Source organism: Corvus moneduloides, chromosome 9 (genome assembly GCF_009650955.1).
Source record: "Corvus moneduloides isolate bCorMon1 chromosome 9, bCorMon1.pri, whole genome shotgun sequence".
NCBI lineage: Eukaryota > Metazoa > Chordata > Aves > Passeriformes > Corvidae > Corvus > Corvus moneduloides.
In genome coordinates, this window is record NC_045484.1 from 23,319,596 (window position 1) to 23,335,738 (window position 16,143).

The window sequence follows — 16,143 nt, forward strand, 5'->3', positions numbered from 1 at the left end:
GACTCAGTCCTTTATTTACAAGTTAATTGTCATAAACTGAAGATGACAAAATTCCAAGAGAGTGTCACTCATTGCCACATACTCCCTATGTTGCAACTACAGTATGGGGAGGGGGTCACACAGATATCCAGAACCTAGAAGAGATACCAAAAATAAAACTTCTCTAAGGGAAATTAAATTAAAATTCCTAATTTCTTCTTCTATTGAAAAAAGGGGATTCCTAAAACCAGGAACATTCAGACAACATTACAGACATATCTCCTTATCAAGAGCCACTAACATCACGCCACAGAGTTGTGATACTCCTTCCAGTGTGGAGGATAAAACTATGCAAAACATTGAACTGGAAATGATCACAAGATTCAAGGAGAAAACAAACCAACACTGGCATTTTTGCTAGAACGCCTGTAAGTCCTAGAACTTCAGCTGCTCCTGGTGAACTCCCTAATGTACAACAGTCCCTGAGGCACAAGGTCACATGCTGCAAAAGATTTCTTTCTGAGCATCATTTATTGCAGAAAACCTCAGTTATGTTTGGCTGCACGGGTTCAAAGCATTTTTGTTAAGCCAGACCTTGGAAGTGCAACTATTTCAGATTAGTCATATTATAGAACTGCATACACCAACACTTTGCAAAACTGTTTTGCTGTTTAATTATAGAAAGGTCTAAGTAGCATAAAGGGTGAAAATTCTTCTCCTGACTTTTGAAAACCAGCTAGAGAAGGAGCTGCATACTTTAATCAAGAATTTCCAGTTTGGAGTGATACAGCCTGATCACTAATATGTATGATCAATTAAGCCATAATGCTTCCCCTCCCTGCTTACTGTCACACTCACAGCCCTGTCTAACCTAGAACTTCTACGTCTGCACAGTGTTTGCACATACATGTATGGGGCAGTGGACACTTAGTCACTATCAGTCTCTACCTAAATCCACTCCCAAAACCATAAATTTATCTTCTGACCATACAGTAACTCGTTAAAGTTTGGCACATTTTCACAGGAACATATAAAGTTACAGCACACAAGTTAAACAACATTCTGGCTTTCATGAAGTATTCTGAGCAGGACCACGTTTCTGCCAATTTCACTGCTTTTCATCGAATCTGACGAGCAAAGAGAACACGGACCTCAATTTCTCTTGCTAAAACAAACGCCACACATGATTTAGTTGGCATCCTGGTCACTACGTAAGTGACAGTAAAATGTCTACTTACATTGCTGAGTTTGCAGAACCAAAACCAAACCACTCCAGCCTCTACAAATAAATTAACACAAAACTTAAAAATCCCAGGGAAACCTCCTGGTACACACACTACCTCATCAACTGCAAAATCCAGTAACTATGACCTCTCCCTGGATAAGCTAGAGCAACAGTCACCTCCTGGTTGTTTCTACGAAACTGTAAGGAAAAGCTGTGTCCATGCAAACACAGCCAGCACTCTGCTGGAGAGAGGTGCTTTAATGCTTCAGCTCTACTGAACAGAGTCAGCCCTTTTCCAATCTCTTCAGACAAACAAACAAAGCACACCCTGGAGTACACTTCATAGCTAAGTCAATTCAGCAGTTACACAACTAACTTCAAACAATTTGTAACGCTGAAAAAAAAATAAGGTAACTTTAACTCCTGAGCCAATAGTTTTTCTTCACTTTGTAATGGCAAGAACTACGTTATGACACCCCACACTCCTGAAGAAATTCACAGATCCAACCACAGCATTTTTCTGTGTTAAAATAAGGATCGCACAAGTCCTGAAATACCATTTCCATTAATTGAAAATGCTAGTGAATATTATTTTTCCTGTAATGATTTCATTTCCTAATTTAAAACAGGAATTTCAAGATTCAGTAACACCACACAGCAGTCACACATGCGAGACAAGTTGACCATACCCTGTAGATATTCTCAAAGTAAAACTTTTTCCTAACATTCAGAAAGTGTGCACTTCCCTTTGATTTGCTGTATTTCACATCTGCATTCTGCTCCTCATATTTCTGAGACACCGCAGAAAAAAACCAGGATTTGTGTTTTTTTAAAATGCCATCTGTTCCCTGCATATTTCCACTTTAGGTCCTCGTATGATATCTGCAATGGAAACTTCTGTGTCATATAGGATTAAGGCTATAAACCAGATGAATATAAAATACAGAGGGCTGCACTTCCCTACAAATAGCTGGGGGAAAAAAAAAAAAAAGCCATAAGGAAGTACCACCTGAAGACTTTCTATTCTAAATACAAAACTTCAAGAAGTTCTTTTTAAAGGGACTTTCCTCCAGAAATTATGTGAAAGAGTGTGAGAGGAAAAGCTGCTCCTCTTAAATCTGGGAATTTTATTTGTTCCTACCACTGCTCTACACCTGTTTCCTTCCTGAGTCAGAAACTGGAAGTTTGAAATACCGGTCTCCAAATGGATAAGCATGGGGAACCTTTCACTGAAATACCAGCCATATTCATTCACGAAGTAACATTTGCATAAGCTTTTTTCATAACCACCTAACATTTTTATAGGAAGCAATGTCAACTCTACAGTAAACTCAGCTTTGATGGCGCTCCAATTATCTCAGCTGTTATCTCCATTCCTCCTCTTTGCTATTTCCACACTTTGCTCAGGCACTTGCAACGTTTCAGAGTATTATCAACATTACTAACACTTGTGTCACTCACAGCTCGGGGGCGGGGAAAGGCAGGCTGTCCTACCTGGTCATGTTAATATAAAAAGATTTTTAAGCAACACTCTTAAGCCATTCCACCATTACTTGTAAGAATTTAAATAGCTACTGTTCCTCTAAAGCTGTTTAAAAACTCGTAACTTGTGCAGACACCCACTGACTGCTCTAAAATCGTTCCAAAACAGCTCGTTACTAAACCGAACTGAATTCAAAGTCTTAAGTGGATATTTGAAACCCTAGGCGCGTTCTGATCAAGTCCAGCTCCAGCCGTTTAAGTTAAACCACACAAGACCTTAGGCCAAGGGGGCATAAAACACACCGGACACACGGAAATAACTTTCACGCCGGAAAGAGCCGCCTCACGCTCGGGCCAGGCGCTGTTTCCCTACGAGCACACAGCGAGCGGCACCTGACAAGTTTCCCAGCCTCGCTGGCACAGCGAGCCGGGCCCCGGCTGCCCGCAGCACACGTGTCACTGCCCGGCGCCGACCGCCCCTTCCCGCCGGGGGCAGCCGGGAAGCGCGGCCCGGGAGGAGCCGAAGGGAAGCGGCCGGGCTGGTGCCACTCACCCAGTTTCGTTTCCAGCCTACGGCGGGGTTGCCCCTGCCCGGCCCCCCCCGGGACTCACCCGCCGCCCCAGCCCGTTCCCCCCCGCCCCGCTCACGGACGGCCCCATGACAGGAGCTCAGCTCCGGCACTGTCAGCGCTACGAACTTCCCGGCTGAGCAGGAAACAATAAACCGCAGAGCCCCGGCCCCCACCGCCCACCCCGGCCCGGCCCGGCCCGGCCCTGCCCGCGGGGACCTCGCGCTGCCCCCCCCCTCTCCACCCCCCCCCCCCCCCCACGGATCCGCCGCGGCCGCGGGACCGAGCGCGGGGGGGGGAGGGGGGGGTGGGGGCCCGGCCTGGCGGGAGGCCGCTCCCGGGCCGCACACCGAGCCCGCGCTGCCGCGGGGGGCGGCGGGGCGGGCCTGGGGGCGGCAAGGGCCAGGTGAAGACGCGGGGGGCGCGGGGGGCGCGGCGGGGGCGGCGCGGGGGCCACACTCACCGGGCGGGCCCTGGCGCGGCTCCGACGGCCCCACAACCATAACAAAGCTCTGCCCAAAATGGCCGCCCAGCCCTGCCCGGCCGGGGGCCGGAGGGGGCGGGGCCCGCGCGCGCGCGGGGCGGGGCCGAGCACGCGGAAGGGACACGCCCCCCGGTTCCTCTTCCCTGCCCCCGCGCCTCCCGCCCCACCAATCAGCGGCGGTGGCTCCCACCACCTTCGTCACCGCCTGTCGGAAGCAGCTGCAGACTACGCATCCCAGAAGGCTACTCGCCATTCCCGCCGTGCAGATAGGCGGGCGGCAGGCCGCAAGGCAGGCTGGGATTTGTAGTCCGCATGTGAGAGACTCGCCCGATGTGGTGATGCCGGAAGATAGAAAGCAGGAACTGCTGCACTGCCCCCCAGGAGAGGGTCTATATTCCTCGGGCAGGAGAGGAGCGTGTCGCTTCTCTGCCAGACTGACCGCGGCCCTCGGGCTGAGAGTGACCGGTTTCGGCGCGGATGGGTCCTTCCCCGGCCCGGCGGAACAGGATAGGTCGCGCCAGTTCCCGCTCAGACCGGTAGCGCTAAGCGCCGGGCGCCGTCGGAGCGCTTAAGGGGGCACCGGAAGCCGCCACAGCGAGCGTGTCCGGGCCGGTGGCAGACCCCGGCCAGTCCTGCCCGCTCTCTGGTGGGCAGAGTGGCCCCGCCTCCTCTGGAATATACATATATTCTAGTCTCCCCTCGCTCTCCTTGAGGCGAGTTTGGTTGCGTGGGGTCGCCTTTTTCTTCCGGTGCAGCAGGACCGGGAACTGCGGAGTCAAATCCAGGGCGAGCCGCCCGCCTTACCCGGTGAGTGTCGTACCTCGGCAGGGAGCTTACATGCAGCTTGGATGGGATGGCTTCTCCACTCCTTTTTAAATTAATGATCGCTTTTTCCGCGTGTGAGAAATTGCTCGTTTATAAGCTTTTTGCAGCCATTTATCCCTTGAAGAGGAGATGATCCATGAACGGGAAGCCATCACTTGTTCCCTGATACTCAGTTCTTTAACTAGAAATTGTTTTTGCAACAGTTAATACAGCTTTAGAACTTAGGTTCATAAAGCTGCCTGAAACTAAATATTCTGTAGTGGGCAAGTACCGATTGAATACATATGGAATACATATACATATATCTCTTCAAATATGTACCTGTAAGACTCTTGCATTTGATAAGTGTAGACTGACTAAACTTTGAACATCAGACCAACTCAGCAATTCATCCGTTCAGACCTTCTCCTGAATTTTTCTGTTTTAGGGCATTGACAAAACAAATATGTTTCCTCTCATACGACGATGCTGCTTCAACACACCTTCCAAGGTAAGTAACTGAAGGCTTTTTTGGCTGATTTTATTTAAAAGTAAAATAGCAAAAGATAGGACTGCAGCTTTGAAAAATGGGTGGCTTCCAAGTTGGAGTTTTAGCACTTTTATCACTCAGCTTTTCTAGAACAGTTCATTGTTTCTACAGCACCTTTAGGCAAAGCTATTTCTTTAATAAAATTAGATTTTATTGTCTCAAGATCTTTTTTCTTGATGGAGTAGTGAGGGGACAGTAGCTAGTTTCTGGGGTGACCTTATCCTGCTTCTATATGAAACTGTTTCATATTTGACTCTGAAAAGGTCTGATATATCTTAAAAGTGCCTAAAGAATGCATGTGTGTGGGGAGGGATAGGTGGGCACTGCGTAAGCTTTGCTTATGCACTCTGGAGAGCCCAGTTGCTCTTCATCAGCTGCATAGGGTACCTTCATTAGTTCAGTTAAAACCACTTGAAAGTCAAGAGCAAGGACAGCTGTGGTGTGACCTGACCTGGAAAACCACTTGGTACAATACTCAGTACATAGTTTAGGTACCTGCAGATCTGTAAGCCTGCACTGTACAGGGTTCAGAACAAGTTTTGTGCTTGCAGCTGCAGAAGATGACTGATCCCAGACTGCTCCTCTATGGCAAGAATAAGACAACTTGGTCTTCCTTCGCCCTCCAGCTGCGGAGAGATGCGTGTCCTCTCTCAACATCTCTGAGCCTCAAACCAGCATCGGTTTACACAACCAAGCTCCAGGCTTTTCACACCTCTCTCCCCGTTTTCAAGAAGAAAACCCCTGCAGAACCTGAGGCAGAATCACAAAAAAGCCTGGAATCACTAAAGGATTCTCCCAAGCCAGCCCTTTACTTAAGCCTTGGGGGGCTAATTCCATTTGTGGCCGTGCCCCTGGCCATGGCCATCCAGGGGACCTACTGCCCAGAGCTGGCCTTTGCTCAGGTTGCCTACGGTGCTGCAACAGCATCTTTCCTAGGGGGAATGAGGTGGGGGTTTGCTCTCCCGGAAAACAGCCCAGCCAAGCCAGACTGGCTGAACCTGGCTAATGGCATAGTTCCTCCTCTGCTTGCCTGCCAAGCCTTGCTTTTCAAAGATATCACTCAGGGAGCAGTAATGCTTGTGCTGGCCTTAGGGATAACGCTGCATTACGACATTTCCCTTCTTCCTACTTACCCCAGGTGGTTTAAAGTACTGAGGGTAGTGGGAACGGTGGTGATGGGATTATCCCTGTTGGCCACTGTAGCACTGAAAGCTGTCCTAGAGGTGGAGCAAAGTGATGACAGAAAGATACGGCAGAACACAAATTAATAAATGAATAAGGAAAAGCTATTATCTGCCAATAAGGTACTTGTATGGAGTTCCAGGAGAAATAAAGACTGATTTGTGCTTATAAGTCGTATGATTGCAGGGATCAAGATGCTTATTCTTGAAGCAAAATGATGTTCCAACTGATTTTGAAGCTAGTTCAGGAGGGAAGGATTGTAAATAGCAATTACTTCCAAGGCAAGCATGAGTCTGTCCTTATCTGTAGAACAAAGAATTGCTCCTGAATGAGATGTTGCTGCTCTAGGAATTTAGAATGGAGATTCAAAATGACATGGGTATGAATTCCTCCATGCTGAACTATTAACTGTAAAGCGTGGTCATGTTCTGAGGTGGAGAAAACAACAGTAACAAGGTGAAACAGTTCCAGTTTGGTGTTTAAAGAAGTAGCAGAGAATTATGCAAAAGCACATCCATACTCAGTTGCTGTGTTGTGGAACAAGACTTCTATTTCACTCCTATTTTCAGAGGAGGTACTGAAAATCATGGAATGGTTTGGGTTGGAAGGGACCTTAAAGATTGTCTCGTTCCAACCCCCTGCCATACACAGGGACACCTTCCACTAGATCAGGTTGCTCAAAGCCCCATCCAGCCTGAACGCTTCCAGGGATGCTGTGGGAGGCAGTGCTCAGTGCGGTGTCAGGTAAGAAAGGACTGCTGAGGTCTGTTTGCAGTGGCAAGCCAAGGTCAGCACTCACCTGAAATGTGTCATTCAGCTGCTGTGCTGGAGTGGGGAAAAGCTGAAGGGGGAGCTTTGTATCTTTGACAAGGTGCCACAGAAGACAGGTCAACTTCCTGCTCAGGCTTACTAAAATTAAAAAGAGTATTTGCACCACCTGTATGTAGGTTTTGCTTGGATTTAGGGCTGCCCAGCAAAGGAAGCTGCATGCAACATAGCCATAAAGATCTGCCATACTCCTAAATTAAAGGACTGTTAACTTCTGCTATGACACAAAGACTCATGTGCTGGCACTAAGGGATCAGATAATGGGACTGGAAGTAGCTTCTGTCTTCTCCCTCCTAAGAGTCCATGTATTTGGACAGGTACAAATGGCCTGAAGGCTGCAAACTCTCCATGATGGGCCTATTAGTGAAACCACTGCAGAAGCATATGCTCTTTGTACTTAATTCTTCCTAGCACATCATTTAGTGGAACAGTGGAAGATACAACCTAAGTCACATGGATTTTCTTTTCTAGTGTCAGCTACCTCAAGAGACCTATGAAATGGGATGTGGGCATATTTCTTGTAAGCTTTTTATCAGAAGTATTTAAGTACAATATGAGATGCGAGAAAAAAGCTGAAAATGACATCCACACTTGGTCTTAGGACCAGATAATCCTCATAGTTCTATTAAAGCACTACTCTTCATTGTTGTTCTACACCAAATAAAGCACATATTGTCCCTTAAAATTTATTACTTGTTCATTCTGCAAAGAACAGATGTTTAAGAAACCTGCCTGTCCTGGAGATGGAACCATCTGGTATACTGCTGAAACAGCAGCTCTGGACACCAGCCTCTCCCTTTTGGAACCTATTAACCTCTAAACAATTATGGGTATCAATTGCTCTATGCTGAACTATGAAAATACCCTATTAAACAATATATTTCAGAGTTTTCTGAATATAAAGGAAATAAAATTGAGTTTGTAAATGAAAATTTTTTCTTCCTTCTTACTTAGACATGGCATCTTTTAAGACATGTCCAGAGTCCTGTCTTTGTCTTGATTAGTTTAAAGAGGTGCTGAGGATTAGAGACCATAATCAACTAGCTTTGAAATTTCAGTCGAACACAGCAGAACCAGTTACAAAAACTGGAAAAGGTAACTTCAGACAACTGCAGACTCCCTCAAGCTCCATTAAACCAGGAAGTTTACAGGTAGGGATCAGAAGTAAACTTGTAGTTCCCAAACGACTAAAATACAGCTAAGGTAGTGTTTCTCAAATGGTTCCATGAGGGATCCTGAAATGTGAAGTAGAAAGACTTAAGAAATATTACCTGTAATTTCCTCCCACAGAGGGCTGAATAGAGCTGGCAAGGCAGCCAGACTCCCAAGAAGTCTGAGTGATTTTCCACTAAGAAGAGAAATACTTGAGTATTTTACTGCAGAAGCGTGTTACTTCCACCACTCAAACAGTCACAATTCATAACCAATCTTTCCCTAGTGTTCTACTGGGAAATATGATTTCCAATAAAAAGAAAAAATTACCTATTATATGAAAGTGGCAATACTATAGCTTACTTAGTTAGGAAAGCAACCTCTTCAAGAGCATTCCAGTCAGTTCTGAAAATGCATTTTATTACGAAAAACAGTTTAAACAAGCTTATACTTGAAAAAACCCAAACCATTAATTCAGACACAAATTCTTTGAAGTAAAAGCACATACAAGATTATAATAATCAGAGAAACTCTCCATCATCTAGCATGTTTTAGCCCAACCCTATGTCAGATTTTAGGACCTAGATTAAGGTACCTGCAACACTCAACCTGGAGGATTTATTCATGTATTAATTTGTTAATTTTACACAGGGGATATTGACCTAAACAGCATGAATGCTCCTTTGTCTACACAGTACCAGGCTTCCTGTTTTGTGACATTCCAGTTGTGGTTTTGTGTTCCAGAAAAACTGTTTATCAAAATTCAAGCAGCCTCACTTCAGACTCCATCCAAATCATCCACAGCTGTGCTGAAAACGCAAAAAGCAACTTCAAATATGTTAATTAAATGAATCTAGAAATAACTCCAAACTCCTGATAGTATTGTTCCACTAAGTGTATCCCAGCTAAATACAAATTCCTTAAGAGCACACTTGATATAATCACTTTAATGCTAAATGCAGCTAATTCTATCACAAAAAGTTCCATTGGCTCAAATTTGGATGAGGCAGGATACGAGACGTAGTGAAGGTAAAGGAGTGTGCCTTGTAGAACAGCAAATATTCAATGCCAGGTCTCAGCACGTGTCACACAGGGTAAAAACACATTTGACTATAGGGAAAAAAAATATGGGGGAAAAAGCCTTTCCCTGTGCTTTTATACTAAGAGCAGTCCTAAACAGAACAGCCAGTCTAATGAATAGCATTTGCATTTAAAATTCACCAGAGCTTACACAAAAAGGAGGTCTACTGGCATCATTGACGCCACCGAGAAGAAAAGCCAGTGCTGAAGGGGAATAGCATTATTAGAAATGTGAGGACAACCTTCCAGAATAGGAAATTCTCATCCACTCACCATTCAAATTTGTGGAGTGGCCAGAAAATAAAGATCCAATCGATATTCAATGCCCACCATGTCCAGCAACAGAAAAGAGGCTCAAATGCATCAAGGTCATAAGTAGAGTCACCAAGTCTTTCCTATCTGTTATCTTCTCTTCCTTGTTTTCTGGTAGAAAAAGAACTAATGCCCTCCTGATCTTACCTACAGGTAACTCCTTGCTATCGACAGTAACCCACTTCCACATTGCAAGTCTGGCTAAAGTGCCAGCTGAGTAACAACCTGATTAATGTCTCTAATGTGTTGGAATTATTACTTCAGATTTTTACAGGGCAAATTCACCATTTATTTCAGTGAGCTTAATCCAGTTATAAGAGGCATTCCTACTCTTAACAGAATACTTCCTGAGACAGATACTGGATAAGCCAATTTACTTTGAAGGGCTTTTCCTTTTGCTCAGGAAAATCCCTCTGATCTAATTCTCCACTGAAGCTCCTGTGTTAAAAGAGGTTTCTGGTCAATGAAACAGGAAATCTGAGGAGATATATTCACTCATTCCTTGAATGAGTTTTCTTCTTTGTGTTTTACAGCACAGCTACGCCTCCTTCGCAGCGGCTGGTTATCATGTTGGCAATTTCAGTCCAGCTGTCCATGTGAGGGTTATAAACTTCAACAGAGTCAGAGGTTACTGGAGCAGCAAAATCAGGACTGGGAGCTCGGCCTCCCGAAGCATAGAGAAGTCCATTCACAGCCACAACACAGACACCAGCTCTTGGGACTTTCATCGATGCAACTTCAACCCACTTTTCCTAATAAGAAGGTGAAAGATCAAGAAATAGTTTTAGGGCAAGCCCTGATTCTGATAAAGTAACTTTTAAAGCTTAAAGACTGAAACATATACAAAGAACACTATGTATACACTTCACAGGTTTCAACGTGGTATGTGTACAGTATCAAGAGGATTATCAAGCCAGGAATGACAACACTTTCACAAGGGGTACAAATTGTGTTAGTCACTAAAGAGCAGATCCCATACTGTTGGCACACAACACCCCTCCCTTTCTTCAGTCACTGCAAGATGCAGTCAGTCTCTAAAATAAAGCATAGTACAGTTTGATGCGGGGGAAACAGGAAAACTAGATTCAAATTGAAAAGCAAAACAGATGGCACATGGGATTATGTTCCACTTTTAAGAGTAGATACTCTTCCAAAGAGCACCATAGAAACATGAGCAATAACAGTCTGGAATAATTTTTTATCTTATTCTAGTCACGCTGAAACACCACAACATTTTGATGCAGAAGAAGATCCTCAAATTTTGCAATAAAAGGTAACTCTTACCTTTACAGTGAGTTTTTTCTTTCTATTCAGATTATTGAGCTTTCTGTTGCAGCAGGGGAATCTATCCTCTCCTCTTAACCCTAAGAAGTATTTACCAAACTACAGTATATCTGTGCATGGTTAAACCATGACAGCTACTTAGGACAGACCCTGAGATCACCAAAGCTTTGTTTCACTCAAGATCACCAGCCAGTAGTGAAAAGGAAATGACATTTAGGAAGGGACTCTACCATACCTCTTCGAATGAGTATCTTTCTACACTAGCAAGTGCATCCTGAGATTCATTCCAGCCTCCCACAGCATAGATACAATCATTGAGAGCAGCTACACCAAGATAGGCTCTTCGGGTGCCCATTGGAGCGAGCTCAGACCAACGTTTAGAGATGGGGTCGTAGACTTCAACAGAACGCAGCTCTACTCCTTCACTGCTGATACCACCAACGACATAAATCAAACCTGCCAAAACAGAGTTTCTCCTCTTTTAGGCTTCATAGTACAAAGACAGAAAACTACTGTCACAACATAAGTTTCAGCCTGACATTAAGATGGTTAAAGAATGACAGAAAATCCTCCTTTTGCTCAGTGGTAGAATACATAAAGCTTTTGCATGAGCAGCTTGAGGCTCGAGCACTAGAAGCTCTGAGGAAAGCAAAAATTAATTAAGTGCAGGGGAAGGAATTCAGAAGGTTGCAAATGCTGACCTGATCAGGATCAAATACTTAGTAAGCACATGTATTGATCAAGTCTTTAGACATGTCTGTCTTAAAATAACCTGTGGCAAGCCTTCAGATTGTCACAAAGAAAAACATGCAAACTCAAATATGGAAGATAAATAAAAGCAGTATCAGGAAGAACAACCAACTCTTAAAAGACTAGCTGCATAACCATACTGGCAGCCATGTAAAAACTTTTCATGACATAAAAGGCAGAAGACAAGAGAGAACTTTATAGTCTTTGAATTCTGCAGAATCAAAAATAGAGTACTAGAACAACAAACAAGCAAGGCACAAGCATGTGTGACTGACAGCTCAGTACAAGACAAAGGTAAGAATTCATGACTGAGACCTAAAGCTTCAAAATCCAATGGCTGTTGCAACTATTTATGGATATAAACTTGACAATATTCACCTTGCATTTCACAACACCCAAAGCAGTAACGGGGCTTAGCCATGCTTCCCACCACATCCCAACTATTTTCTTCAGGATCAAATCTTTCAATTGTGTTGCCAATCTCTGCTCCAATCCAGCCTCCTGCAAGTAATGGCAAACACAGGAAGGAATTTAATGGCACGAAGTTGCGTGTTAGCTGTATTTTTAGACATACAGAGCACTGTTCCAGGACAAATTCTGAAATCAGCATGCAGTCAGTCTATAATGGAAATAACTAAACAATATAGTTTATTTATATAGTTATAATGATTAGTTATCGTTATAACTAATCCACAGAGATTTATGTATATATGTTAATACCTATATATGTATATATGTATTATATGTTAATAAGTACATATGTTAATACTTATGGACTTCTTTTCAAAACTTAAGTTTGCAAATTTGCATCACCAAGATGTAATATAAGATCAAATCCATTTTCAAGTTCTATGAATTAACATCTTCACCTAGAAAAACCCCACAACTTACCCAAAGCATAGATAGCACCATAGCATGTACACACTCCCAGTGCACAGCGGGGATGGTTCATGGAAGCCACTGTTGTCCATTGCTTAGTAACAGGATCATAACATTCAGTACAGTCAAAAATCATTGAGTTGTCCTCACCTACATAATAAGAGCAAGAAGAAGGGAAATGCAATGTTTTGCACTGCAGATAGGGCAACATTCTTCAACTTCTTCCAGGACAGGTAACATTTCAATACAAGATTTATCTTTTAGCTAAATGGCCAACGTAGCAAAAGCTTCATTTACACCCAGAACTGAATCATCACTAGGAACCTCTTTCATCAATAGTTCCCTGAAAAGTTACTGAAAACATCGGAGAGGTAAACAACCACAGTGCTTCACATTTTACTCTGCAGCACAACTGACTAGGTTTTCAAGACCAAAGAATGAGCTCTGTGGTGACAAAAACAGTCTACATATGCATTCTTTCATGATGGGCTGGTAGAGCTGCTCATCATATCCTTGTGCAAACATACATAATGAGCCTTTACAGGTAGACAGACCACAAGTGGTCTGTCCTGTGCTACTGCCTTTTACGCTCTGGGCTTCTGCTAGACTACAAGTGAGAAAAGGAATTCCATTAGTGGTGGTACACAAAGCCCACAGAATAGCCAACGTCTCTGAGTATATCTGCACACATCCATATGGTAACCTGTGAGTAGCTACACCATGAGGGAAGAGCAGCTTAGTAAAAACTGGTGAGCACAGGAGCCCTAACAGGCATTCACAGAGCAGTGACAGTAGAGAACCAAGGAACACCAATTCCTTTGTTATTACACCTAAAAGTTGTATTATCCTCAGAACCACTTACAAGAAGAATAATTTTGAAAGTCTCCATGCATGAGTTCTCTAGTATTCATGTAAGAAAGCAAGCATATTTCAGCTGTTACCTCCTATGGCATAGACCATTCCTCCCACCACAGCCACCCCCAGCCCGCTCCGGGCCTGGTGGAGAGAGGACACTGTGGTCCAGTAGTGGCTGAAGGTGTCAAAACGCTCCACACAGCTGAGGGCTCTGCTGTCACTCCAGCGTCCTCCTTGCAGTCGGGTGTACCCACCTGGAAAGTAAGTGGAAAGGCCAAGTAAGAGCTTCCTGTTCATCCTCATGCTCCTATATCTAAACCATTAAAAAATTTATAGTAACAGCCATTAGCCGCTTTTAGTGGGAATTGGATTTTTCCACGTAGCTTTGTTTCTCCAGCATACAAGGAAGAATGGTTGCCTTGAGGGTCATGGAAATTGTGCTGAGCCGATGGCACAACACTACAAACATTAGAATTCATGTTTTCAGTAAAATACAGAGACGAGCCAACAGCCTTTGCTCTCTATGCCAGTGCTACTTCCCACAGGGTGAAACAAACGTGCTCCCTTCCAACATAAAGCTGCAGCTTTGCTGAAAACTTACAATTGCGAGTATCCCATCATATGAACCAAAGTATCCTGCACAGAGAAAACTTCAGCCATCAGAACAAAACGTGCAGTGAATTTGCATACACCATTCCAGCGGTGAATCCTGGGTAAATCCTCTGCTGATTTGCAGCTTTCCACCCAAGGCAAATAATTTTTAAACAGCAAATCTGGGCTTTGAATGCCATGTCACAATGACAAGAAATGTGAATGCTGGACTCCTGTGCAATTCTAATCAAAGCAGCTAACATGGTAACTTAGCCATGATGAAACATTTTACTATCTTTACATATTTTGATTTTTAAAAAATCCTCAAGTATCTCCTTCAGTACTGCATTCTGAGATACTACTTCATTTGTTTTATAAGGTTCAAACAGCCACGTTCTAACCTACTGCATAAAGGTACTTCCTGGCTTTCCTCCGGGGACGACCTTTAGAAGCCTGCAGAAAACTGCTGACCTTGTTCTCTTTGGGAGATTTAGAGACTTCACAATATTCTTTCAACAGAGTTTGCAGGGCCACCCGAAGACTGAAATCTGGAATACCTTGAAGAGTAACATAAACAGAATAAGAATAAAATAAGCAGAATTTAAAAAAAAAGCACAGTGAAAAGCAACAAACTAAACAATTCAGTTGTAGAAAAATTACTAGCTTCTCCTAAAACAGCAGACAAATCAAGGTTGCCTACTTTTATAAGGCTTTTCAAAAGCATGTGTTTAAGCTGTGCTTATTTTTTTAAAAATAGAGCTTGTTTGCTGTATTTTCACTCATGCTATTAATGTAAAAAACAGTCCATCAAAGCCCAGTAACCCTGAACAACGCATGGTTTGCTCACATACATGCACCTGATATTCCTTCTTTCACTTACTTTCTATGTATTTTAACAGCCTTTGTGCTGGTAGTAGAGGGAATCGAACCGGCTCCAGTACTTCTACGACGTATTTCTTTCTTTTCCCAACATCCTTCAGAATCCATTGCATCGCTGCTGTGAAAACCTGGTACTCGTCCTCGATGCTCAGGTCCTCGCTCCGCAGGATCTTCACGAGCTGCTCCTTGGTGAGCGCCAGGAACTCCTCCCCGCTCTGTACCTCCAGGAAGTGCGCGTGGATGTAGCTCTCGGTGAACTCCATCAGGTCGTGACAGGCGATCTGCTCGGAGAACTGGAAGAGGCCGATGCAGTTCAGCGGGTCGATCTGGCCCTTGAGGAACTCGCAGCAGAGCTCCACCACCTCGGTGAGCTGCAGCATGTCCGCGGCGACGATGAGCTCCTGGACGTTGTGCTCCGCGATGCTCACCACCCCTGCGGGCACCAAACCACAGCGGGGCCCCGCTCCAGCCTGCGGCCGCCGGGCACCCGCCCCTCGCCCCCCCGCCAGCCCTCACCTGTGTAGATGAAGTCGAGCAGCGCGTGGAAGGTGTCCGCCTCCACGCCCGCGATCCGCACCACGTCCCGCCCGGACTCCTTCATGCCGCCCGCGAACAGCGCCGCGAAGTAGGGGCTGCTGGCCGCCAGCACCAAGCGGTGCACGGAGAACGCCTCCGGGCCCACCTCCAGCCGCACGTCGCAGAAGCTGTGCCCGGCGCGCAGCCGGTTGATCTGGGCTAGGAGCAGGCGGGCGTGCCGCTCGGAGCTGGAGATGGAGCCAGAGCCGCCCTTGCCCGTCCCGGCACTCGCCGCCATCGCTGCTGCGGCACCGGCACCCCCGGCGCCGGCCTCGCGCCGCGCACGCGCCCCTCTCCTCCCGCCCGGGCGCGTGCGCGGGGGGGCGCGCTCCCCGCTGAGGCGGCTCTGGATGGGCGGGGCGGGCACCGTGAGGGGGAGTGCTGGGGGCTCTGTGTGGCCGCAGGGCTCCACGGGCTCTGCGCTCCGTGTGTGCTGAGGGCTCCGTGTGTGCTGAGGGCTGCCCTCAAGCCGGCACTGGTTCTGGTGCCTCTGTCCGTTGCTTTGTCTATGAGCCTGCCTGGGCACCTGGCCCCACGAGGCCCCTCAAAATCATGGAATCATCAAGGTTGGAAGAGACCTTTAAGGTTAATCATTGCAACGGTCTACCCAGCACTGCCCCTGTAACCCCTAAACTGCTAAACCACATCACCCAGTGCCAGATCCAAATGCCTCTTAAACACC

General features: G+C 45.5%; 3 protein-coding genes across 4 annotated transcripts in view; 1 reads left to right on the forward strand and 2 right to left on the reverse strand.

Annotated features, from left to right (window-relative positions):
• The window catches only part of GPBP1L1 (GC-rich promoter binding protein 1 like 1), a 32,213-nt gene extending 27,949 nt beyond the window's left edge, over positions 1 to 4,264 (reverse strand). Inside the window, exon 1 of one of the 2 annotated variants that reach the window (XM_032118733.1) lies at positions 4,179 to 4,264. The gene's annotated coding sequence lies outside the window, so the exon portion shown is untranslated. Of the gene's footprint in view, positions 1 to 3,718; positions 3,822 to 4,178 lie in introns of those variants that run through there. The other variant, XM_032118732.1, reaches the window with a different exon arrangement.
• Positions 4,265 to 4,306: 42 nt separating this feature from the next.
• Positions 4,307 to 8,030, forward strand: TMEM69 (transmembrane protein 69). Its single transcript, XM_032118734.1, has 3 exons — positions 4,307 to 4,546; positions 4,992 to 5,054; positions 5,645 to 8,030. Exons 2-3 carry the CDS (start codon positions 5,010 to 5,012, stop codon positions 6,359 to 6,361), a joined length of 762 nt encoding a protein of 253 aa, XP_031974625.1. The 5' UTR covers positions 4,307 to 4,546; positions 4,992 to 5,009; the 3' UTR covers positions 6,362 to 8,030.
• A 624-nt stretch (positions 8,031 to 8,654) lies between these two features.
• On the reverse strand, positions 8,655 to 15,740 carry IPP (intracisternal A particle-promoted polypeptide). The gene is made up of 8 exons (XM_032118731.1): positions 15,402 to 15,740; positions 14,887 to 15,318; positions 14,408 to 14,563; positions 13,502 to 13,669; positions 12,573 to 12,710; positions 12,060 to 12,182; positions 11,167 to 11,387; positions 8,655 to 10,399 (listed from the first exon to the last, which is right to left on the reverse strand). Exons 1-8 carry the CDS (start codon positions 15,697 to 15,699, stop codon positions 10,175 to 10,177), a joined length of 1,761 nt encoding a protein of 586 aa, XP_031974622.1. The 5' UTR covers positions 15,700 to 15,740; the 3' UTR covers positions 8,655 to 10,174.
• Positions 15,741 to 16,143: the final 403 nt, after the last annotated feature.

What these genes read in the sequence shown, in the direction of transcription:
- TMEM69 (XM_032118734.1), top strand. Translation starts at nt 5,010, where the DNA reads ATGTTTCCTCTCATACGACGATGCTGCTTCAACACACCTTCCAAG. An exon ending in GCTTCAACACACCTTCCAAG is followed by an intron (nt 5,055 to 5,644) that starts GTAAGTAACTGA and finishes TTGTGCTTGCAG; the next exon opens with CTGCAGAAGATGACTGATCC.
- IPP (XM_032118731.1), bottom strand. Translation starts at nt 15,699, where the DNA reads ATGGCGGCGAGTGCCGGGACGGGCAAGGGCGGCTCTGGCTCCATCTCC. An exon ending in TGGGTGTTGTGAAATGCAAG is followed by an intron (nt 11,388 to 12,059) that starts GTGAATATTGTC and finishes CTGTTTTGGCAG; the next exon opens with GTTTGATTTATGTCGTTGGT. An exon ending in AAAGATACTCATTCGAAGAG is followed by an intron (nt 10,400 to 11,166) that starts GTATGGTAGAGT and finishes CCTTCTTATTAG; the next exon opens with GAAAAGTGGGTTGAAGTTGC.